Here is a 26609-nt window from a genome sequence, read left to right on the forward strand (position 1 = left end):
AGAATGAAACACTGTCCGGTCTTGAACCATCCTTACAACTGTTGTTATGATTGAGCTCATTGTTGCAGCTACTGTGTCAATCCACCTTGTTGACAGTCTCCCTCTTTTCTGCTGACCCTCTACTCTGCCAAGCATGATGTCCTTCTCCAGGGACTGGATAACATGTCCAAAGTATGTAAGACACAGTCTCGCCATCCTTGCCTCTAAGGAGCATTCTGGCCCCACTTCCTCCAAGACAGATTTGTTCATTCTTTTGGCAGTCATGGTATATTCAATATTCTTCACCAACACCACAATTCAAAGGCATCAATTCTTCTTCTTGGATCCACAATCAACAGCCATGGAAGCAGCAGTCAAGAAATCAAAAGACGCATTGCACTGGGTAAATCTGCAAAGGATGAAATGGATAGTGACTCTGAAATACACAAATCATGGAGATTATCTTGTAGACAGGTGCTGAAGAATACAAGGACCCCGGTCTTGAAATGGTTTTATTTTTACTCTTCCTTCTTTAAGGATCCCATAACTCTTTTAGATCGCCAGCTAATCTTAAGGAAAGTACTTGATTCTACCCTACATATTCTTTTATAAATTTTCTCAAACTTAAATAAATTGAGACATTTTCTAGAGGAAAGAGTTTTGGAAGCTCCCAAGTGCCAATTAAAGTACAGCATGTATGTTTTAAGTATAGTTATTAGAAGGCTAGAAGAAGATTTATCTCCAGGAATCTCAGCTTACTTTCTGGAGACATACATATGTGAAAATTTATTTCTATCCTGATATGTTAAATGTGTTGTTGTTGTTGTTACGTGCCATCGAGTTGGTTCCAACTCATAGGGACCTTATGCACAACAGAACAAAACACTGCCCACTCCTGAGCCATCCTTACAATCATTGCTATGCTTGAGCTCATTGTGCTAAATGTACTCACAGGGAAAAAGGGAAAAAGGAAACTCAAGTAGCAAGATGGTAAGTCATGCAGTTGTAACTACTAAATAATATAAATGAAGTAGTAAAATTAAAACTCCAGCTGAGCAGGATTTTATCACAAGGAATAACTTTCTACAGCAGTAGAGACTACTTGTGGCTGGCTATGGGTGGAGTGATGAAGATGATGTGCTAACAGTAGTCAGGAAAAAATCAGTCAAGGGAACAGCTTCCCAGCACACATTATCTAGCTTAAACTCAACATAGAAGTTACCTTTCCACACAAAATCCAGGGAAGCCTCCGAGGTCCTTACAGTACACATGCAGAGGGCATTCATAGCCACTACTGAGAAGCTTAGAAAACTCATGTTGGCATCAGAAAGCCACAACTTTCAAATTTTCAATTTGAAAGGATTAGCACATTTCTAAGGAGGAAAAGAGCTAACTAAAGCAATCAAAAGTCAATGCAGTGAAGACAAAATACATTTGCATTTTAAAGATTCAGAAATCCAGAGAATTCTTTGCAATTAGGCTATAGCTCTAAAACAGAAAGAATTCAGACAAACCTGGGGAAATTATACTGCACAGAATGTAAGAATGAGTAAGAGACAAGTACCAGGGAAACCAAAACAACCAGAGAAGTTGAATCAGAACTAGGACAGAGATTGTCCTTTACCATTTGGCAAAGATATAAATGATATTTAAATGAAAAGGGATTGATGGTTGGCATTTGAATATTTGCACAGTATTTGTACTTGGCTAGTTATACATTGGGTTTTTTTTAGTTATACATTGAGCCCTGGTGGCACATCGGTTAAACTCTCTGCTGCCAACTGAAAGGTCAGCAATTCAAACCCAACAGCAGCTCCATGGGATAAAGACCTGCTCCTGTAAAATATTACAGCCTAGAAAATCCTATGAGGCAGTTCTACTCTGTCCTATGGGTTGCTATGAGTCAGAATCGACTCAATGGCACACAACAACAACAACAACAACTATACATGTGTTTAAGTTAATCTTGCCAATATTATAGTGATCACTCCATACTTTAAGTGCAATCCTTTACAATGAGCTTTTTTTTTCTCTTATTAAATTCTAATTTATAAAGGGGGGAGACAATATTTAAAGTATTATGGCAGGGATTGGTAGGTTCCTCTTAATATGTGTACTCCTTACTTATTGACACAGCTAGGTTCCAAAATTCAGGTCATTATGTGAAAATCAGGATTATGCAAAAATGTAGGATGACCACATCTGATCACAAAATGGAGGATGATGACATGATTACGTAACTGCCAAATTACATCATTACATAACTGCCAAACCACTGAGATTCATGGCCCAGCCAAGCTGACATATAACCTTGACCATCACAGGCAGCATTACTTTCACCTCACACCTTGACATTCATTACTGCCAGGCATATGCTGTTAACACGCAAAATAGTAAGATAGTAGATTTTTTACTATTGTTGTAAATGTGAAATGTCAGAAAATGAGAAAGTCGACAAGTGAAGAGTAGGTGTATACTTTTTCACTTTCTATAAAAACAGAAACCAAAATTTTTATCTTAGGACATGGCTACACTAATTAAGTCTACATTTTTCATCCTCTGTCACAACTAGGTATGATCACATAACTAAGTTCTGGCTAATGGAATGTAAGGAGAAATAATGTGTTCAATTTCTGAATCCTGTATATAAAAGTTAGGGCCCTATTTTCTCCCATCGGGTAGTTGGAATGTGGGTGAGGTGTGAGCCATGGTGGGCCAGTCGTATTAGGACAGCACCTTACTGATAGCAGAGCAACAAAGTAGGAGGAACCTGAATTTTGACTCTATGGAGCCTGTATATCAGTGCTGAACTGCTTAAATCTGGGCTGCTTATACCTGAATTATTTACTTGAGAGAGAGCTAAGTTTTGATCATATTTGAGGCCCATTAATTTGGGTCACTTTTACAGTAGTGAGTGCAAACTCTTATCCTAACTAAAATAGGCATTCATTCATTCAACAAATTGATATTTTATACCCATCATATGTCAGTTACTGTTACAATGATGGATTTGACAGGGGACAAAACATACTAACTAGGTCCCTGCTTTAAATTGATATAGAGGCATCAGACAATAAATAAATAATATTATATATAAGGTAATACTTCATAATTATAAATGCTATAATAAAAAGAGCACATGGTAATCTAACAAAGAGAAGTTTGGGTATGCAGCAGGGCTACTTTTAATGAGGTTATGGATGTCCTCTCTGAGAAGGTGAGAATTAAAATAAGATCAGAATGATAAGAAAGAGCCAAGTATCTAAAGATGTTGAAGAACAGTGTTCCAACAGAGGGGACTGTGCAGTTTCTGAGGCGCAGATAGAAGGCCAGTGTGTACCAGAAAATAGTTAACAAAAGGAAATGTAGAAGTGTCCCAGGTCAGCGAGACACACAGGTATTTGACCATTTAAGATTTTGTAATGAGGGTAAGAAATTTGCATTTTGATGTAATTGCAATGGGCAACTATTGAAAGGCTTTAAACAGGGTAGTGCTACACTCTGATTTTTAATGCTTTTGCAAAGACACTGTAACAGTTATAGAAGAAGGAAATAAGTGTGACAAAAACAATGGTATGTTTTCGCCAAATTTTGTTTTATTTTCTTCTGGCCATACAAGAAGACTACATCACGTAGTTTCTCTTGCAATTGTTACTGCTGTCGTTAGTTGCATCGAATAGGCTCTACTCATCATGGTCCTATGTATTGTGGCCATTGTGTGCTGTCAAGCATATTCCTACTCTGAGAGATCCCATGTGACAAAATAGAACTGCCCTATAGAGTGTCCTAGGCTGTAATCCTTACAGGAGCAGGTCACTTGGTCTTTTCTCCCACGGAGTTGCTGGGTGGGTTCAAACTGCTGACCTTTCGGTTAGCAGCTGTACACTTAATTATCACACCACCAGTGCTCCTTGACCTCATATATAGCAGAATGAAATGTTTCCTGGTGCTGTGCTATCTCCATCATCATCGGTATGTTTGAGTCCATTGTTGGGCTGTTGTGTCAATTCATCTCATTGAGGGTTTCCTTCATTTTCATTGGTCCTTTTCTTCACAGGAAATTAGTGAGGCCATTGTTTGAGTTCTGGCCAATGGATGTGAGTGGAAACAATGTAGGCCTCAGTCCTAAAACCTCTCATAAAGCTCTCCAGTGGTGCTCTCTTTCTTCACTTGCTGGCTGGATGCTGTAGTTTGAGGCCTTAGCTGATGGTGAAGTCATTGCTTGAAGGAACCTGGTCCCCTGAATGACTACATGGAGCACAGCCTCCTTGCTGACCTTTGACAAACTGTGTTAAGAGCAAGAAAGACTCCTTTATTATACTAAGCCACTGAGATTTGGAGACGGTTTGTCAAAGCAGTCACCCAAACCTGACTACTACATACAGCTAATGTGGTAGTCTGAATAGGAAATGATGGTGGCTTAAACCACTGGAGGAGGTGTGAAGTGATTGGAATTAGGATATAATTTGAAAGTAGAGCAAACAGAACTTTAATGGTGGATTAAATGTGGATAGCAGGAAAAGGAACAAAATAAAAAGTGACTCTTCAGGTTTTTTATCTGAGCAACTGTGTAGCTTGTGATTTCATTAACTGTGGTAGAGAAGACTTGAATAGGGGCAAGAGAGTGTATGTAGTGTGGGACAGATCATGTGTTCTATTCTGGCAAGGGTACTTTCTGAAATACCTAACTGACATCCAAATGGAAATGTTGCATGCATGAATCTATATCCCAGAGGAGACAGAAAGACTGAAGATAAAATTTGGAATCATCATCCAATGGATAATGTGAACTCAGTCGACATTTGCATTAACAATCCTTGTTCACAGAATGGGTTGGCTCTCATAAGCATGCCTGTCCCTTACCAATGTCTTCTGTTTGAGTCCACAGACTTACGAAGGAAAATTATACTAGAGAAGAACATTAGTAAGACGTGAGCCTGCATCAGCCAGCTAACATAATGTGAAGAATTAGATCATGGATAGACACCTGGTTTTTTTTTTTTTTTAGTTAAAATGCCATTCCTAAGAGAATGATGGCTACCTCCTGAGTGTCAAAGAAAAAGATAAGACAAGAAGACTGCGGACTCCTAAGTAGAACTAAATAGACTTTGCTGATTGTTGTTGAGATTATAGGAAGGGGAAAGAAGAAAAGATGATCACTGAAGTATAATTCCATTTACCACACTGTCACAGTTTAGATCACTGGGCCAAAAACAAACTGTCTGTGGCAAAAGTTAAAAAGGTATGGTTAAAAAAAAAAGATTAATATTTAAAGATTATTACTGTTATTACTCCAAGTCTAAGACATGCTGTTTCAAAAAAAAAAAAAATTATTTGAAGTCCCACTGCTCCAAGGTAACTATTGTTAACTGTTACACTTTTCTATAAATACAATTGGTTGTTTTCTTCGTGATTGTCATACTGAATATAGAATCATGTATTCTGCGTTTTATCAAATTTTATCCTTCTACATGAGTTGGAATCAACTGGATTATAATGGACTTTTGGGGGTTTACCTTGATATCTGTGATTAATATTATTATTCAGCATTTTTTAAGTACCTTTTTCAGGGGTTATTCGATAGGATTAAATGCCATCCCTCTACATTAATTTACATTTCTTTGATTACCAGTATATTACACATTTATTCTCCTGTATATTACCTGTTTTTGTCAATTACCTGATCAAATCCTTGGGCTTTATTTTTATTTTATTTATCTTTTATTGCACTTCAGATGATGGTTTACAGAACACACTAGCTTCTCATTAAACAGTTAGTACACATATTAATTTATGACATTGGTTAACAACCCCACAACATGTCAACACTCTCCCTTCTGACCTTGGGTTCCCTATGACCAGCTTTTCTGTCCCCTCCTGCCTTTTAGTCCTTGCTAGTGTGCCCTTTTTTTTTTTTAGTGTGCCCCTTTAGTCTTGTTTTATTTTATGGGCTTGTCTAATCTTTGGCTGAAGGGTGAACCTCGGGAGTGACTTCATTACTGAGCTGAATGGGTGTCCGGGGCCATACTCTCAGGGTTTCTCCAGTCTCTGTCAGGTCAGTAAGACTGTTTTTTTTGTGTGTGTGTGTGAGTTAGAATTTTGTTCAACATTTTTCTCCAGCTCTGTCTGGGACCCTCTATTATGATCCCTGTCAGAACAGTCAGTGGTGGTAGCTGGGCACCATTTAGTTGTATTGGACTCAGTCTGGTGGAGGCCGCGGTAGTTGCGGTCCGTAGTCCTGTGGACAAATCTTTCCCTTGTGTCTTGTTTTCTTCATTTTCCCTTACTCCTGAAGGGGTGAGACCAGTGGGTATCTTAGAGGGCCACTCACAGGCTTTTAAGATCCCAGATGCTACTCACCAAAGAAGAATATAGAACATTTTCTTTATAAACTACTTTATGCCAATTGAGCTGGATGTTTCCTGAGCCCATGGTCCCCACATGGGGTTTATTTCTAAAAACGTACATTTGTCTTTGTGGCAGAGACTATTATTTTCCAACTCAGACATCTATCTTTCCCTTCTTTGAACCCCTAATTTAGCTGCGCTTAAGATAACTTGGAATAATACAATATCTCTCAGGTTCCCTTGTAAGTAGGTGTGGCCATGTGACTAAGTTCTAGCCAATGATATGTAATCTGAAATATACTTTAGCAGCTTCTAGAAAATTTCTTTAAGAGGCATCGGAATGGACCCTTTACCCACTTCTTCAATCCTGCTCCTTAGAATATGGTGTCTGTATGTCCATCTTGGACTCTGAGGACAAGGACCCACTCTGTAGCTGGCTGTCTGGAAGCACACTGTGTCCCAGGTTACAGGGGACTGCCCACATCCAGACTTTTACCTGAGAGGAGAACAGATTTCTTTTTTTTAGATACTATTTTGCTGACTTCTGTTACTCACAGCTCAGCCTAATCTTAGCTAATATAGATACCGAATTCAGGTTTTCATTTTAACACTAATGTTAGTTTTAAGAGATGCCTTGAATGCAGGATAATTGTTGGAAGAAATCATGAAAAATATTTACTTAAAAAAAATTCCACATTGAATATTTTGACTTGTTTCCTTCCCTGTGACTCTTCCCCTTCCATTTCTTCATGTTGTATCCCTCCCCATTCCTTTCTCCCCTCACCACTTCCTTTTCATTCTGGATATGCTTGCTTGCTTTTCTTCACCAGGACCTCTGCTAGCCTAACTGACTCCTTTGTGGGAATTAGAAAGGTACGATCCTCAAGGTGGAAGCAGTTCCACTGTTCCAGGGGTTGGCAAGAGGGTTGATTATGAGATTAGAAAAAAATACCCTTCCTCCACACAGTGGAAGCAGCTCCACACAGTGCATATCACTTGGCAGGATTTCCATCCCCATTCACTGGTCAGAGCTACCCTTGGCATTTCTAGTTCTTATGGACACTACCTGTGATTGTTAAGGTTGTGTGCCAAATTGGCTGGGCCATGATTCTCGGTGGCTTGGCAGTTACAATGTAATTTGGCAGTTACGATTTAATATAATGTGATCACTTCCATGCTGGGACCTGCTGTGAGTAGCCAATCAATTGAAAGGGACTTTCCTTGAGGGTGTGGCCTGCATCCAATATAGTGGACTTTCTGGTAAGGCTTATGGGCTTTTGCTTGTTCTGGATCCTGTAGCTGGCTCCTGTTCATCTGACCTCCAATTCTTGGGACTTGAGCTAACAGCTTACATGCTGTCTTGCTTGCCGATCTTGGGATTCGTTGGTCTCTGCAGACTGTGAGCCAGGAGAAGCCTCTGGTATGACCCACAGACTTGGGACCTTCCAACTTCTACAACTGCATGTGCCATTTCCTTGATATAAATCAATATCTCTATATATTTCTGGAGCCCTGGTGGCACAGTGGTTAAGAGGTTCCCTGCTAACCAAAAGGTTTGCAGTTCAAATCTACCAGCTGCTCCTTGTATACCCTATGGAGAAGCTCTACTCTGTCAGAATCAACTCCACAGCAATGGGTTTTATATATATATTTATACACTTAACTGGTTTTGCTTCTCTGGAGAACTCAGTCTTAGACACTACCCTATATATCTCTACCTTCCTAGGTGCTGTATCTTGACTGGCTGAATCCTTTATTCCCTGACTGATTTCTACATGAAATTCAATCTCTTGATCAATGTTGGCAGCCTGATCTTCTGAGATGCATGGTTCTAGCTACTCCTGGCCAGCACTGCCCTACTACTGTTCATGGTTTTGCACACTGGGCATGTGGAAAAGCCCAGAGAGATGATACTTCAGAACGAGCATGAGAGAGAGGGAGAGAGAGAAGAAACCTACTTCAGAAGGAGCATGAGAGAAGAAGGGAGAGAAAGAAAGAAGTCTAAGAGGCTGTTTCAGGCTATTCTGAAAATAATGATTAAGATGGCTTTGAAACTCAGTTGCACAGAGATATTCAAATTTAAGGTAGTGTGTGTGAAGATTAAGGGCAAATGAGTAGATCCAAGAGTGAATTTTAGCCTGTACCTTGCTATGGAGTCTTGGGCTGGTTTCTTATCTCATTTGTAAAATAGGAATCAGGATATCTCCCTTATGGACCAATAAGGATCACAGAAGATAAGGCATGTGGCCCACTTAGTACCTGCCTGGCCAAGTAATAAACATTCTGTAACTGGTAGCTCAACGGAACGAGTTCAGGAACCCTGGTCTTCGGTTTGCAAGAAAATTTCACTGAGACTTTGTTCAAAAACAGCTGAGAGCAGGTTGTAATGTTTTCAAGTAAAGAACACAAATAAGTTATTTGCCTCTAAGCTTTCCTTTCACTCTCTTAATTCAAATCTTTGCTCAAATGTTACCTTTCCAAAAAGATTCCCTGACTATGTAAAATAACACTTCTCCTCAGTTTTTTTCTCCTTGCCTTGGTGTGTTTTTCTTCCTAGTACTTGTTACCAGGAATTGTATTATATTATATGTATGTTTGTTGTTGTTGTTGGTGGCCTCCTCCATCAGTGTATGTAAGCTTTTCTTATAAGCGAAATGACTTTGTTTTGTTTACTTCTGAATCTCTAGAACCTAGAACATTCTGGGACAAAGAAGGCATTGAACGAGTATTTGTCAAGTGAATTGCAATGAAACACTTATTTCTTACTTCATGTTTATTATTATATTGTGGTTGTTATGGTGAATATCTGCAGCCACATATAGACACAGGTATAGTGTCACTGACAGGGTATTTCTGAAGTGTTTTTAATTTTCTTGGCTATAGAGTTTTTCTGTAACATGTGACACCAGCTCATCCAGAGAATGCCATCAAAGGACCGAGTCTGCTCCCTGGAGGACCTGACAGGCCCCTTCCAGACTTGCTGCAATCCTAAAAAAAAAAAAAAAAAGAAAAAGAAAACCTGGTAACGACACAACTTCTTAAATCTTTTTGCCTCTGTCTGAGGTGGAGCCCATGACCTGTGCCAACAACCACAAAGCTGGGCATTCACTGGCATTGGTGTCTTTCTTTGTTGGCTTGCTTTTAGTCATTCCTTCCTTCCCAGTAAATATACATGGCCTTTCCTTCCTGTCAGACGCAGGGCTGCTGCTTATTCTGCTCAGTCCCAGGAGCAATTTACCAGTACTTGTTTCCAACTTGCTCCCCTTTGCACATGCCTCCTTTATTTCATCATGCTTCAACTGAGCAAAGAAGAGGTTCTGGGGATTGATTAGCAGAGCTTCCTGCACTAATGAGCAATTTGTTGTGCAGAGGCTTCGGCTTTACCTGCAGGCTGGCGGAAGGGCTTCCAGGAGCCCTACATGTGAGACTCATGCTCATTTTTCTCCTTCTGTCAGGTACTGTGAACATGTCTGTGTTAGATGGGACATGTGAAGGACGTCTTCTTCTCAATGTTGCAGCTGCAATTGTGTAGAATCTTTGACAGGGAAGAGGCTGAAAGCCAGTGCTGGAGGTGAGGAGGGAAGGTGAGGCTTTAGGTTGACAGTGGTCACTGAGTAGATGTGTCTCTTGACACCTGGCAAGTTTTAAGATTTTAAAATGAAGAGTAGATTATTATCCATATATACATGGAGCCTTGGTGGTGTAGTAGGTAAGCTTTTGGGTGCTAATGCCTGTGAATGCCCGGCTTTGTGGTTGCTGGCACAGGTCATGGGCTCTGCCTCTGAGAGGAGCAAAAAGTTAAGGAGTTGTGATGTTTCCAGGTTTTTTCTTTTTTTTTTTTTTTAGGATTGTAGCAAGTCTAGAAGGGGCCTGTCAGGTCCTCTGGGGAGCAGACTTTTTCCTTTGATGACATTTCCAAGATAAGTGGTGCCACATATTAGACAAGAACTGCTATCAAAAGGTCAGCAGTTCAAATCCACCAGGTGCTCCTTGGAAATGCTATGGAGCAGTTCTTCTCTATCCTACAGGGTCACCATAAGTCAACATCGACTCAATGGCTTTTTAAAAATCTATGTATATACACACACATATATACATATATATAAAATCTTAAGTATATATAACATGTATCTATGTAGACATGTATATACCACATGCACATACACACACACACATACACACAGAAAGAGAGTGCCCAAGAGAGAGTTTTTCCCCCAAAGAGCTTAATGGTGTACAAATATATGATTCCAATGTAATACAACTGCCTCTGGAAAAAAATGTTACTTATTTGATAAAACCTGGGATATCATTATTTTTTATTTCTTAATGATTGTCGTTGTGTGCCATGGAGTGGATTACAACCCACAGGGGCTCCATGTGACAGAGTAGAAATACCCCATAGGGTTTTCTAGTTGTAATCTTTATGGGAGCACATTGCAAGTCTTTCTCTGTAGTAGCTGCTGGTGGGTTCAATCCGCTGACCTTTCGATTAGTAGCTGAGCACTTAACCATTGTGGCACCAGGGATCCTGATTTCTTTCTTTCTTTGTTAAAATAATGTATTTTATTTTTGTTGTTGTTGAGAATTTTCACAGTAGAACATACACCAATTCAACAATTTCTACATGTTCAGTTCGGTGACATTGATTATATTCTTCGAGCTGTGCAATCACTCTACCCCCTTTTCCTGAGTTGTTCCTCCCCCATTAACACAACAAACTCTCTGCCCCCTGAGTTCTTATCTAATCTTTCAAGTTGCTATTGTCAATTTGATCCCGTATAGATAGATGTTAAAAGAACTCAGTGCTCAAGGCAGACATTCTTCACTACTTAAGCTATTGTTTGGTTTTAAGAAGACTCCAGGGAATATTTTTCATTTAAGATTTAAAGATTATCTCAGGGCAATAGTTTTTGGGATTGTATGTGATTTTCTGTAACTTAAGCATCCCAAAATCCCATAGAATGAGGCAGTTAGGCTAGATTATCCATAACCTCCTTTATGTAATCACAACTCAAAGTGTAGTCTCTGGACAAGCAACATCAGCTTGATATGGAGTGTTGTCAGCCCACACGAGAGCTACAGAATCAGAACCTGTATTTTAACCTCAGGTGATTCATGTGCACATTACAGTTTGCAAAGCACTGGCCCTGAATTCTAACATTTTGAGATTCTATGGTTGTATTTCACAGGTAATATAATATGATCTAAGTATAAATAATAGCACATAATGGAAAGAAGCATAAGATTTGGAATCGGGGACCTGGGTGGTGGAAATGATTAATGCCCTTGGCTTCTGACCAAAGAGTTGGCAGTTTCAGTCCTCTCAGAGGCACCTCAAGAGAAAGGCCTGGCAATCTATTTCCAAAACAGCAGCCACTGAAAACCAAAACAGTTCTACTCTGACACAAATGGGGTCACCATGAATCAGAATCGACTTGTTGGCAACTGGTAGACTTGAGTTTGGATTTCAGCTGCTTCAGCCTCAATGGGACCAGCGATCCCCAAGTTCTACAGACCCTGGGAAAACATCATTTCCTGACACTGCCCCGAAGAGCTGGCAGCTAAACTCACTATACAACAACTTGAACTCTGAGCCCAGCATGTTTATGTGCCCCCTAGCTCCTCATCTCATACTTGCCTTATTAAAAAGGAGATCTATAGGGGGCAGAATCCCTCTATGCGGCTGTGACTCCTGTTGTTTGCCCTTTATATAGCACAAGTGTGAGCAGAAGGAGGTATAAACATGTTGTCTCAGCACCAAGTTGTTTCTCTGTGGCTTCTCTGCTGGATGCTGAAATAATAGGTGCTTTTTTTTTTTTTTTTTATGGTGTAAGAGGAAACCCTGGTTGCATAGTGGTTAAGTGCTATGACTGCTAACAGAAGGGTCAGCAGTTCGAATTTACCAGGCGCTCCTTGGAAACTCTATGGGGCAGTTCTACTCTGTCCTATGGGGTCGCTATGAGTTGGAATGGACTTGATGGCACTGGGTTTGGTTTTCGTTTTTTGGTTTATGGTGCAAGATGAGGAGCCCTGGGTGCGTAGTAGTTAAAATGCTTGGCTGTTAACTGAAAGGTTAGCCATCTGAGTCCACTAGCCGCTCCATGGGAAAAGATGTGGCAGTCTGCTTTTGTAAAGATTTAGAGCCTTGGAAACCATAATGGGCAGCTCTACTCTGTCCTCCAGGGTCACTATGAGTCAGGATTGACTTGACAGCCGTGGGTTTGGTTTTTGGGTATGGTGTAAGACTACCACCTGTCTGTCAGTTTGTCATACTGTGGTGACTTGCATGTTGCTATGATGCTGGAAGCTATGTCACTGGTATTTCAAACACCATCAGCGTCACCCTTGGTAGACAGGTTTCAGCAGAGCTTCCAGGCTAAGATAAGCTAGGAAGAAAGGCCTGGTGACCTATTTTCAAAAAATTAGCCAATGAATACTCAAAGGATTCACAATAGAATACTGCCTGATAAAATGCTGGAAAATTATTCCCTAGGTGGGAACCCAAAAACCAAACCCATTGCCTATAGTGACCCTATAGGACAGAGTAGAACTTCCTCATATGGTTTCCAAGGAGCACCTGGTGGATTCAAACTGCTGACCTTTTTGTTAGCAGCTATAGCTCCTAACCACTATGCCACGAGGGTTTCTCTAGGTGGAAAGGCACTCAGAATACACAGTGGCCACAACAATGGACTTAAGCATACCAGTGACTGGGAAGATAGCACAGGCAACATTCCGTTCTGCTGTACATAGGGTTGCCATAAATCGGAGCAGACTCGTCAGCAGCTAGTAACAATGGCATGAGATGGGGACCAGAACTGGTTCCCTTTTATTAAAAAGAAGTAGGACAACAAATATTTTACTGGGAGCGGAGACTTGGAGGACCCCTGGTGGCACTGTGGTTAGGCTCTTGGCTGCTAACCAAAAGGTCAGCAGTTCAAATTCACCACCCACTTCTTGGAAACCCTGTGGGGCAGTTCTACTCTGTCTTATAGGGTCACTATCAGTTGGAATCAACTCGATGGCAAGAGGTTTCAAAGGATATGGAGACTTGAGTTCTAATTCTGACTCTAATTCTTTGGATCAGTTATATGAGTCATCTCTTCTACATTTTAACAATCTGGGCCTTGACTTTATGTGCATTGAAATGAAAAACCCAAAGACATTTATTTGTAAAAACTTGACATATATTTTCATCGTTTCATATATAATACCTTATACCACTTAGATTAAAAAGTGGTTGCTTTGTTTATTATTCTTCATATAAACGATATGTGCCCCATATGAAGTTAGGAGGAATTCCATCACTCAGTGGCTCTGTTTTTCTGGGGTATTGCCTTTCCCAAGCATGCACATGCACACACATATTTAAATGTTTTCCAGGTGATTGGTTTTTAAAGCACTGCTCCTGTAGCAGTAAAAATAGCTTCTCTGTATAGTTTTGAAAGGAGCATCCTTTATTTAAGATGAGTGAAGATTTTCATTCCAAGTTTAGCCAGGAATAGTTTCTACAACTGGCACTGACGATTATTTCCATAAATAGGAAAGTCAGTGAGAATGAAACAAAGAGATCTAAAGGAATGCTGAGTTCTGAAGGCAGGGACTCAAGACTGAAGATGAAATTTCAAAAAAGTCTTCCTAAACTACTGAGGAAAGAAAAAGTCTGAAGCTACTTTTAACATTTTCTTCAGGCTTTGTTGATTTGGGCTAAATTATTCCAATGGATAACAGGTCTAGATTTAACCCACTACCCTCTTGTTAGAGTTCGCCCCAACCAATGTTATCTCCCCTCCATTTACTCCCAACCATGAAGAATTTCTTTGTTTAGCACTATGGTTTATACTTAACTATTTTGTTACATAAAATTATATATCATATTCTAACATCTACTCTAACCAAAAAAATAAACCCGTTGCTGTAGAGGGGACTTACCACCCTGTAATTCCTGTTTACATTTCTGCCCACCTTACTTGACTATGAGTTGCTTAAGGATAGTGAACCTGTGTTAATCATCATTGTACTCTCATGGACTGTCATGGATTGAATTGTGTCCCCCCAAAAGTATGTGTCAACTTGGTTAGGCCATGATTCCCAGTGTTGTGTGGTTGTCCTCCATTTTGTGATTGTAATTTTATGTTAAGAGGATTAGGGTGGGATTGTAACTTTACTCAGGTCACCTCCCTGATTCAAGGTAAAGGCGGTTTCCCTGGGGTGTGGCCTGCACCACCTTTTATCTCTCATGAGATAAAAAGGAAATGGAAGCAAGTGGAGAGTTGGGGACCTCATACCACCAAGAAAGTAGCACTAGGAGCAAAGCGCATCCCTTGGACCCGGGGTCCCTGCGGGGTCCCTGCCACTGAGAAACTCTTCAACCAGGGGAAGTTTGAGGACAAAGAATCTTCATCCAGAGCCAACAGAGAGAGAAAGCCATCCCCTGGAGCTGACACCCTGAATTTGGACTTCAGCCTACTTTACTGGGAGGAAATATATTTCTCTTTGTTAAAGCCATCCACTCGTGGTATTTCTATTCTGGAAGCACTAGTTCTACTCTGTCCTATAAGGTCGCTATGAGTCGGAATCGACTTGACAGCAGTGGGTTGGAGATGACTAAGACAGGGACTGAGGAAGTACTTGTTGAATGAGTGGATTTCTGTGCAACGTATTAATATAAGGAGCCTATTTTTTATTATAACGGTGCTTGACAGAAGTGTTACAAGTGTAACACAGTTTTCCCATGTTAGGGTGGAAATTTCAAAACTAAGCAAGATTTGGGTTGAGCCTAGCCACATCTCGGGTGTAGAGAATGGTTTTAAATAGTAGTACTCTAAATGGAACTGTATTTAGAATGGGCCTCTCATTCTTATTAAAATAACCAATAGGCACTTCACACTTAATAACTAGACAATTTTAATACAGATCTCTATTGAGTGTTATGTAAGCTTCATGATATGCAAAATTTTCCTTTACAAATACAAGGAATTATAAAAAAAAAAAAAAAAAAAAAGAATTGGCTAAGCAAGTAAAGCAATCCACACAGAAAAGGCAATTTACATACCAAAATGGAAACGCATAAGGATTTGAAGTCAGGAAGGAGATTTAGCAGAAAGTAAAAGTATTCTGCTAAAAAAACATTCAAATAGGTCAATGAACATCAAGAGCCAGCCTGCAGCCTGGTGGCAAGTTATTACTATTTTAAATTTTTATATCTATACATAATAAAACCATAATGGGGAAGGGTATCTGATAAGCCCAAAGGGATATTCCCCTAGCGATGTATTGTAATTCATCCTCTCTGCATCTTGAGAGCATTTTGAGTCCCCGCCTACTCTGTGAAGAGGAGATTGATTCAAACCCTTTAGCCTTGCAATAGGTAAAGGGGTTGTAAACCAACAAATCGCCACTGCATCTTAGTTTACGACACCCCAGTGCCACACACTTCTCTAGACATGAAATTGTGAATTTCTAGAGAGGAACTCCAGGCTGCTGTAAGGGGTTTGAATCATTGCCTGGGAAGCGGGGTCCTGCATGCTCTGGCGCTGTTCTGTGGATGATTTGTGGACATTCACCCAGTGTACAACAACTGAATGCTGACTTAAGCCACCCCACCGTGACAATCCTGCTTCCTGCCGAGTATTTGTTGATGGTTCAGTATAAACCCCTTCTGGCCCCTTTCACTTCTCATTTCACATGGGTGGGAGCACTCTACAGTCCTTACAGATTGGTGAGTCAGAGGTCATGCCCAACACAAGCAATGTCTCCTGCTCTTTGCTCCACAGCTTTCTTACAGCTTCTTAGATTCACTTCTTTTGTGTATGTTGTATGTGTGTTTATTGTTGTTGTTGAGAATATATACAGTAGAACATAGAGCAATTCAACAATTTCTACATGTACAATTCAGTCACATTGATTACATTCTTCAAGTTGTGTAACCATTCTTACCCTCCTTTTCTGAGTTGTTCCTCCTCCATTAACATAAACCCATTGTACCCTAAGGTTCCTAGCTAATTTTTTCAGTTGCTGTTGTCAATTTGATCCCATACAGATAGTTCTTAAAAGAGCACAATGCTCAAGGCAGGCATTCGTTACTAGTCAACTAAGCTACTGTTTGGTTTTAAGAAGACTTCAGGGGATATTTTTGGTTTAAGGTTTAACAATTATCTCAGGGCAATAGTTTTATCCAGCATCCATGGCTCCAGAAAGCCTGGATTCCATGATAATTTGAAATGCTATTCTGCATCTTCCCTCTTTTGATAAGGATTCTGCCATAAATTCAGTTTTTATATGACAAAATACTCAGAGAGTTTTAAGAAACTTTCTATGTAATGTCAATAAAAAAGCCTGTTATGACTAGGTCCATCAACCTTCATGCTCTGAGGTTGAAGCTATGTCAGTAGCCTTAAATCATTGTCAGAAAATAGTATGATTTATCTAACCTGGATATGAAAGTAATAAAAGAGAAAGAAGAAGTGAATGGGGTGAGAGGCAGCACATTGGAGTCAGTAAGGAGACACACTCTTTGAAAGGGTAAAATGCAGATATTTACAGACCTACAACAATATTTTACACCTTAACATTCAGTTATATTAAGAAATTCCAAAGATCTATACCAAACATATCTAGGCAATTGGATGACAATTTTGCTTTTCACATCCGTGTTGTTGTTGTTAGGTGCCATTCAGTTGGCTCTGACTCATAGAGACCCTATGTACAACAGAACAAAACACTGCCTACTCATGCGCCATCCTCACAATCTTTGTTATGCTTGAGCCCACTGTTGCAGCCACTGTGTCAATCCAGCTCGTTGAGGGGCTTCCTCTTTTTCACTGACCCTTTATTTACCAAGCATGATGTGCTTCTCCAGGAACTAGTCCCTCCTGATAACATGCCTAAAGATTTGGAAATGAAGTCTTGCCATCGTCACTTCTAAGGGGCATTCTGGATGTACTTCTTCCAAGACATATTTGTTCATTCTTCTGGGAGTCCATGGTATATTCAATATTCTTCACCAACATCATAATTCAAAGGCGTCAATTCTTCTTCAGTCTTCCTTGTTCATTGTCTAGCTTTCGCATTCCTAAGAGGCAATTGGTGAGGCTTGACTGAGGTTTACCTTAGTGAAATCTTTGCTTAGTAACACTTCAAAGAGGTCTTTTGCAGCAGACTTGCCCAAAGCAATATGTCATTTGGTCTCTGCACTGCTGCTTCCATGGGTGTTGATTGTGGATCCAAGTAAAATGAAATCCTTGACAACTTCAATCTTTTCTCTGTTTATCATGATGTTGCTTACTCATCCAGTTGTGAGGATTTTTGTTTTCTTTATGTTGAGGTGTAATTCATACTGAAGGTTGTAGTCTTTGATCTTCATCAGTAAGTGCTTCAAATCTTCTTCACTTTTAGCAAGCAAGGCTGTGTCATCTGTATATCACAGATTGTTAATGAGTTTTCTTTCAATCCTGATGCCCCGTTCTTCTTCTTATAGTCTAATTTCTCAGATTATTTGCTCGGCATACAGATTGAATATGTATGGTATCTGATAGAAAGTTTGTAATAAAACCAAAGCCCAAACCTATTGCTGTCAAGTTGCTTTTGACTAATAGCAACCCTATAGGACAGAGTAGAACTGCCCCATAGGGTTTTCAAGGCTGCAATTTTTACGGGAGCAGATTGCCTCTTTTTCCCATGGAGCTGCTGGTGGGTTTGAACTGCCAAACTTTCAGTTAGCAGACGAGTCCTTAATAATTGCGCCACCAGGCCTCCTTAAGTTTATAATAGGGACATGAATTTTTAATGTAGAATTTCCCAGAATAAGGTTCTTTTTAGTCTTCACAATATTAATCCTTAGAGCAAAACCTTAGCTATTTGTCTCTACTAGATGGTCACATTTCTGTGTGTACCCAGGCACATATCCCCAGGGGTCCATGTACACATTAAAGAAAACATTTTCAGATTTTCTTTGCAGAAAATGCAAATAAAACATTCATGAGAACGATGTATGTTTAGAAGATATGCAGAGTCATATCAAATATTATATTCCAAGTGATACTACAGCAGTTTGAGATGAACGTGAGTTAGCATCTTCACATTACATAGGCAAGGTCCTAGACATATTTTTTCTGCTTTCATATTATAAATGTTGGTATTACAAAGAAGTGAGTGCACTTATGAAATGTATATTATACTCTCTGATTTTCTACTAGCTATTTGTTGGGGAGTGTGGGGTAAGGGGAGTGTGGGGTAAGGGAAGCCTCTTGGCGGCATAGTTAACATGCTCAGCTGCTAACCAAAATGATGCAGGTTCAAGCCTACCCAGAGGCTCCTCAGAAGGAAGGTCTCACAATCTACTTCCAAAAAATCAGTCATTGAAAACCCTATGGAGTACAATTCTACTCTGACACTCCTGGCGTAGCCATAAGTCAGAATTGACTCAACGGCAATTGGATTGGTGAACTAAGGAGGCTCCAATACTTTGTTAACCATAAAAAAAAGAAAACAAAACAAAAATTCCACAGAATTGTGTCTGGATATAAATGTCTATATTGGCTTTTTTCTTAAGTATAAAAATGGTTAAACATTCATTGAGTGGCAGTCACTTGGGTAATGCAGGATACATTCTGTTCTGGTTTGCATTATTCAGAGAACTCAGGCTAAAGCAAACACAATTTGACCTGTTTTTAAAATTTTTCTCCCCAGGTATAATTGTAGCAGGTTTCCTCTTTCTCTTAAATGGAGCATGTCACTGACAATAACTAGACAATATTTTATATTAATTTTGTCATCTGAGATGGATTAAGAAGCGTTCTTAAAAACTTTAAATTCCTTAAGAAAAGGAACTCTGCCTTTTATTTATTTTGGGAGTTACTACAGTGCTAGACGCAATTGTTCAATAAACATAATAATAAACCTGGTTGCTATTGAGTCATTTCTGATTCATGGGGACTCCACGTGTGTCAGAGTAAATTGTGCTCCATAAGGTTTTCTGTGATTAATTTTTCAAAAGTAGATGGCCAGGATTTTCTTACAAGCTGCCTTTGGGTGGACTTGAACATCCAGTCTTCCGATTAGAAGGGGAGCACTTTAACCATTTGCACCACCCAGGGGTATTATTTTAATACTCTTACTCAGCAGGAGTTGTGAGAAAACAAAAATTCTCACAACTGGACCAATAAGCAACATCATGATAAACAGAGAAAAGGTTGAAGTTGTCAAGGCTTTCATTTTACATGGATCCGCAATCGACCCCACGGAAGCGGCAGTCAGGAAATCAAACGACACATTGCATTAGGTGAATCGGCTGCAAAAGACAGCTTTACAGTGTTAAAAAGCAAGGATGTCACCTTGAAGACTAAGATGCGCCTGACCCAAGCCATGGTGTTTTCAATTGCCTCATATATATGCAAAAGTGGACAATGAATAAGAAAGACTGAAGAAGAATCAATGCCTTTGAATTGTGGTGCTGGCGAAGAATATTGAATATACCATGGACTGCCAAAAGAACGAACAAATCTGTCTTGGAAGAAGTACAGCCAGAATGGTCCTCAGAAGCAAGGATGGCAAGACTTCGTCTCACATACTTTGGATATATTATCAGGAGGGACCAGTTCCTGGAGAAGGACATCGTGCTGCATAAAGTAGAAGGTAAGTGAAAAAGAGGAAACCCCTCAAAGAAATGGGTTGACACTGTGGCTCCAACAATGGGCTCAAGCATAACAAAGATTGTGAGGATGGCGCAGGACCAGGCAGTGTTTCATTCTGTTGTACATGGGGTTGCTATGAGTCAAAACCTACTCAAGGGCACCGAACAATAACAACTGACCAAGAAAACACTCTTTCAAGGACACCCCTTCTTGCCATAAACTTCCTTCTAACGGAAGATATATGAAATTTGGATGTCATAAGGATAGATTCCCTGTTGTCAGAGAACGGGTGTTCAGCTTAAAAACACAAACAGAAATATGAAAAATATGCAGGATTAAAAGTATTCACATGCATGATTTAGAGAGCTGAGAGAGGCACACAGAGCTTAGGCTCTGGGTTAGGAGCCATGGGGGAGGGACTACATTCTTCTCTGGAAGAAAAGAAGGGTGGGCACCTGGGAGCTGGCATGTCTACAAACCTGTGGGTGACGAATGAATCAGGCTTATTTGTCCTTAGCAGTTCTTGGAACAGAGTTATTCCTCAGCTAGAGGAGGGTGGGCTAGACTTTTGGGCGAGCACCACGTCCTTCTCCACGAGTGAGTAGATCACAGACTGTGCCATTTAAGCTACCCACCTTTGTTTTCTATGAACTGTCAGGTGGGTGGCCTTTAGGTAGATCTCCTCTGCTTCCAGAGATTTCCTCTGCACCCCACCTTCCCAATACCTTTACCACTTTTTGATACCTGAAGAAATCCATTTTAAGAAAGTATATGTTACAGAGGAGAGAGAGAGAAAGATTTCATAACTGAGCTTAAATTGAAGCTCAGCTAACACTCTGGTGTAAATTGATTTCGGTCAAAATTTAATTGGGTTTGTCAGCCTGTAAATGCCAGGTTACCAGGTCCTTTACAGTTTGGATACTAGAAGGAATACTGAGAGGGAGTTAGGCATCATAATTTACATCAAGGAAGGATGCCAAAGGGGGCAGAAACATGAGGCTGGGGTGGAGGGGCGGGGGGGAAGGCAACTTAGAGAGTTTAATGATTTTTCCCTAGATAGGCCTTGCTTCTCTTTAAGCAGGACAGACAGCTGATGTACGTTATGGGATTTTTGTCAGACTTTTATTGGAAATGGCAGCATCTTATCTCACATGATTTAGGAAGAATATTTTGGTTTCTGTGACACTGACTTCATGTAAGATAACACCCTTCCCAGAAGGTTCATTACTTGACTCTCAAGGTGCCCTGAGTGAGGAATTTGGCAGTGTCTTGTTTAGCACTAGAGTCCCCGGGTGATGTAAATGGTTAATGTGCTTGGCTGGTAACCAAGAGGTTGGTGTTTTGAGTCCACCCAGAGATGCCTCTGAGGAAAGGCCTATCTACTTCCAAAAATTCAACCACTGAAAACCCCATGGAGCACAATTCTACTTTCATACACATGGTTTTGCCATAAGCCAGAACTGACTCTATGACAACTGGCTGGTAACTGGTTGTTTAGCACTTCCCTATTCACCACAAACAAGGAAGGACCATGGGGCTGCACCTATGTCCAAAATGGTTTCCAGCCTCACCCCAGTCAGCTGCCTGTTCCCAGCCGCTCAGTGGCTATTTGGTCTTACCATTATGCATGCAAATATTATGAGTTTAAGAAAAAAAAAACAAGAGTATATATATATATATATACATATATATATATATATGGTTTTTATACACACATAACTTTCTTTTTGACCCTGCTTTATAGGTTTCTAGGTATGCCAACGCCCAGGAGCCCTTCTTTGATATATACAGTCATGCACCACGTAACGTCCATTCAGGCAATGTCCAACAGCATACATGTCTGTGGTCCTATAAGGTTATACAGGCAGTCCCTGGGTTATGAACATCTAACTTCCATACAACCCATAGTTATGAACCAATCCTTGTAAAGCCTATTCTATTAAAAATTCGAAGTACATTCAATGGCTTGAAATAATAAATGGGTGTTACTTTGTGATACACATCAAAACATTATTATTACTGTATTATTATGTTAAAGATGTTTTAATGTATCTGCAAGCATTTCTTTAATGATTTTTAGGCACAGAAAGGTACACTATATACTATATACTAAGACAAACATTTGACTAACTGGTGTTAGATACGAACCACACCTAAGTGTTTCGACTTACATACAAATTTTATGTAAAGACATATTTAGAAACAGAACCAGTTCATAATCTGGGGACAGCCTGTATGTAATACACTGTTCACACAACATCAAAATCACATACACATGGATGATAAGTGACACATAACTGTATATATGGCACTTTCTTTTTGACGAGTTTTTCCATATTTGAAAGGGAAGTATTTTTAGACAGATGAAAAACACGACATAGAAGACGCACAGCTAAAGTCAAGTATTTTGAATGGCAACTGCAATGCATGAATAAAAGAACACATTCATAGAGGCACCTTCAAAGGAGAAAAACAAGTAATTGTGTTAATTATTGCTGTTTGACCAAGGACCAATGAAATACCTCTTTTACTTGTTGTTAAAATGCTATTTTCTTTTTAAACATATTCTCCAAGTGTGATATGAAGAAACAACAAGTTTTCACTTTCCTTTAGACTAGGTCCTCTTTGAATAAGCATATGGCTCCTTCCTTTGCCCTGCAGCAGGTAAAAAGCACCATTGACACAATAATGGTATAACAATAGCAGGGATAATAAAATGTTCATCTCTGAGGAACCACAGAATTTTCTTAGACAGGGTGTCCTGAACCTTCCCAAGGTTCCTAAGGAGGAGATAAACAGCAGCCATTATCATAGTGATTTTGTTGATGGGAAATTAATGTCTAGGCATGAAGTGACCCAGGGACTAAATGGCTTCTCAGGGACACACTGGACACTACAGACATCTACATAATGCTTGAAACCCAAGCGTGGGCTTCAAATTCCATGCAGCATGGCGACTGCTCCCATCTAGTCCTCTGGCATTATTCTCTGCACAGACTGTCCCCCTTTCTAGAAACACTCTCTTGCTTGACTTCCCTTACTTACTTACTTACTCTCCCAATTTTCTCCTATCTCTCCATAGCAAAACCATTGGGCATGGTGGTTAAGATCATCAACTCTGGAGCCAGGCTGACTGGGTGTGAAGAGTCATTCTATCCCTTGCAAACCATTTGACCTCCCACAAGTGACTTATCCTCTGTTGCTCTCCATTTCCTCATCTGTGAAGTGGGAATTAGGAGTTCCCGGGTGGCTAAAAAAGTAAAAAAAAACAGTGCTCCAATATTAGCTGAAAGGTTGGCAGTTGGAATTTACCCAGAGGAGCCTCAGAAGACAGACCTGGCGATCTGCTTCTGAAAGGTCATAGCCTTGAAAACCCTGTGGAGCAGTTCTACTCTGCACACATGGCGTTGCCATGAGTTGGCAACAACAAAAACGGGGATTATAACGGGTACCTCAGGCATTGTTAGGAGGATTCAGTACTGATCTTTGAAAGACACTTGGAACAGTACCCAGGGACACGCAAGTCTTAGGTGTCTGTTAAATAAATAAGGTGACTCATTGCTTTCCTCTTGCCTTCACGTTTTATTCTCCAACAACGGCAAACTGTGGTTTCATAAACTTACCACCCAGTAAATTTACCTACATGCCTTTGCTCAAGATGTTTTCTTGTCCTGGAGGTCCTTTCCCCTTTTTGTCACTCCTCCTGCATGATTTAGCTTTGATGTGACTTGCTCTTCTATGGCTCACATAGCTGACTGATCCCACAGTGCCCCACAGGTATTCCTATCAGTAACCCACTGCCGTTGACTTGATTTTACTCATAGTGACCCTGCAAATCTTTATGGAAGCAGACTGCCACATCTTACCCCTGTGAAGTGGCTGATGGATGCCTACCTTTTGGTTAGCAGCTGAGCACTTTAACCACTATGCCACCAGGGCTCCTTATTCCAGTAAGCACTCCTATTATATCATAATTATGAATGGAACCAACTGACGTTCACTTTTCCTTGATTTCCATTTTCCTCTCTCCTAGTTTCTCCCTCTCTCTGGCCAATCCATTCCAGTTGCCTTTTTGGGTGCCACTTCCCTACTTTTAGGGCTCAGTTCTAGATTCCCTTTGCTTCTCTAAACATACATCCATAATGGCAAATCCTTAAACTGACCATTTCTAAAGCTATTTTCAGATCTCTCTTTGCAGTTTCCAACCCAACAATCAAATGGTTACCATGTGTGTTTACTCATGTGTTCCAAAGGCATTGAAACCTCAACATATTCAGGATGCACTCAGTATCTTTCCCCCAAACCTAATCCTCCCCTAAAGCAGTTACTGTCCCCAGTATTTGTCTAAAGTGCCAATGCTCAAAGACTACTACTCATTCTTCCCTTTCTCTAGAAGAAGGACTACGTGTAATTTAGGCTACACACAACAAATAACATTTCTTGCAGCTGTACTTTTGATGACAGTTAGGAAGCAAGAGTTCGAGATTACACTTTCTGACAAGAAGTTAGCCCACAAAAATTCTACATGGCTGATTAAGGGAGGAACCATATGCTCTGATAATCAACCAAGTAGAAGGCTGGGCTGTATCCTGGAATGGAAGTTCAGGAACCCAACTGAACACATGGTGAATGGAGGGCCAACCCTCTATCAAGCTTGACCAATGAGGGGATACAAATGGTTCTCAGGAAAAAGTTCTGGTTCCACCCTGATATACACAAATATTCAAGGTCTTGAATTCTGTGCAACAGAGAAAACTTGGGTGAAATAATTTTAAGTTTGGAGAATTTTCAAAGAGAGCATAAATATCTATCTGCCATATCTGTAAACCTCAATAAAGAACAGAAAACATTTTAAGAGCTGCAAATTCCTGATGCTGCAAGATTAACTGGATTCAGATATACTTCCAGATAACTGAAAGTTTGACCTGCAGGACACAGCAATAAGACAAGAGTCAATCAAGAATTGGAAAGCAATGGCTTTTGCATTAGTTAATATAAGTCCGTCATTTTAAGGCCAATATTAAGGTCAGTCCTCATTTATGATAGTAAAGTGCCTTATCTTAAATTAGAAGAATAACGATACCTCCTTTCTTCTCTATTTTTAGCAACAAAATTTACCTCATGATTATTTTATTGAACTCCTATTTTGATATTTGTACAATATAAAACAAATGATGGCTTATTCATAAAAGGTGTCAAATGATTAACTTTGTTATGTTTCAGTTTGATTATTGCAATAAACAGCTTGCTGTCTTTATAAATTCTTGGTAGAATAGTATTGTCATCTGCTTACAACTGAAAACATTAACATATACATAACTTGTCGTCTTTGTTATCAAATTCCTCATAAAACTATCACTTTGACTCTCTGTTACATATGCAGACATTCTGGGTAGTAAGTCAAGAAACAAGAAAAGTTAATGTGATAAATGATTTTCATCACATTAACACATCATTTTACATGTCATTGGGTTGCTATATGTCAGAATCGACTTGATGGCACACAGCAACAACAAACCTAGTAGCTTAATCGAGTAGCACAAAAACATACTGTGTGTGACTTTGTTTGCCGAAACACGTATGAACAGTTAAACTTGATGAGTATGACTTTCAGTATGCTTTTCAAAATTATTTCTTCTTAAATATGTTGTTTAAATTCCTCTTAAAACTGAATTTTCTTCATGAAGCTAAAATGAAATGCTACCTCTTCAACCCCTCATTCCTCCCTGCCACCAAACTCTGAATTTATATATTCACTCACTTCCTCCTTTATCCACTTTGATTCTGTTATAGTCATCTGTTGGTTGGGAATATTATTTGTTATTTGACTTAAAATCTATATTTTACCAATATCAGTTTTGAGAAGAGGGATTTTAAATAATTTTTCCAACTTCTAGGACTTTATGAAACAATTGCCATCTAACTGCTTATTTGAAATTGTTTAGAGTAAATATTTTATTTTCAGTAAGTCTAATGTGGTAGAGTCAGCCTTAGAAACTTCATCTTTTTTAAGAGTCTCTTATCTTGGAATTAAAACCCTTTTCCTTTACGTTGTTGTTATACGTTGCATGTGGCTTATCATCCAATGTACAATTCTGTTCTTAGGCCAAAACCATAAATGAAAATATGAAATTGACTGGGAATTGTAAAATCTTTATGCTAACTCCTCGTCTGTAGTTTTAAATTGTGTTTGGAGATTTCTTTTTATGGTGAGCCTAAATTAGGGAAGGAATTAATATGCTGGATTCTTTGAAAATGAGAATGTGCCCTGGGGCACTTGGCATTGTTCGTAAGTCCGCATGAACCCAAGAGGAGTTAACAACTCCTGGCGTACCCTGTGCTTTCTGCCACCTCTCGTTCACATCACCACCAAAGCTGATTTAATATTCTCTTAAAAAAAAAAAAAAAAAAAAAAAACTCTTTTTCTTTTTTCTCCTCATATACCAAACTGCATCATGGGAGGCCTCAAACACTGTGAGAGCACTGCAAGGGAAATTCATCAGAACCAATGCACCTCATATCCTGGCCTGGTTGCTATTACTCTTAGCCAGTTGATTTAAACTTGGCCCGCATTTAATCATGCCTTTCATTTCTTTTATTCATTCATTTATTCAACTAATATACAGATCGCCTATTAGGTGTCAGACAT

General features: G+C 39.7%; 1 protein-coding gene across 1 annotated transcript in view; it reads right to left on the reverse strand.

Moving 5' to 3' along the window:
* Nucleotides 1-317: 317 nt before the first annotated feature.
* LOC126081759 (patched domain-containing protein 4-like) overlaps nt 318-26609 on the reverse strand; it is a 165217-nt gene continuing 138925 nt past the window's right edge. The window contains exon 3 of the mRNA XM_049893829.1: nt 318-388. Within this exon, the coding sequence (XP_049749786.1) occupies nt 354-388 (35 nt within the window). The 3' untranslated portion in view covers nt 318-353. The remainder of the gene's footprint in view (nt 389-26609) is intronic.

This window comes from Elephas maximus, chromosome 1, assembly GCF_024166365.1.
Source record: "Elephas maximus indicus isolate mEleMax1 chromosome 1, mEleMax1 primary haplotype, whole genome shotgun sequence".
In the NCBI taxonomy this organism is placed as follows: Eukaryota; Metazoa; Chordata; class Mammalia; order Proboscidea; family Elephantidae; genus Elephas; species Elephas maximus.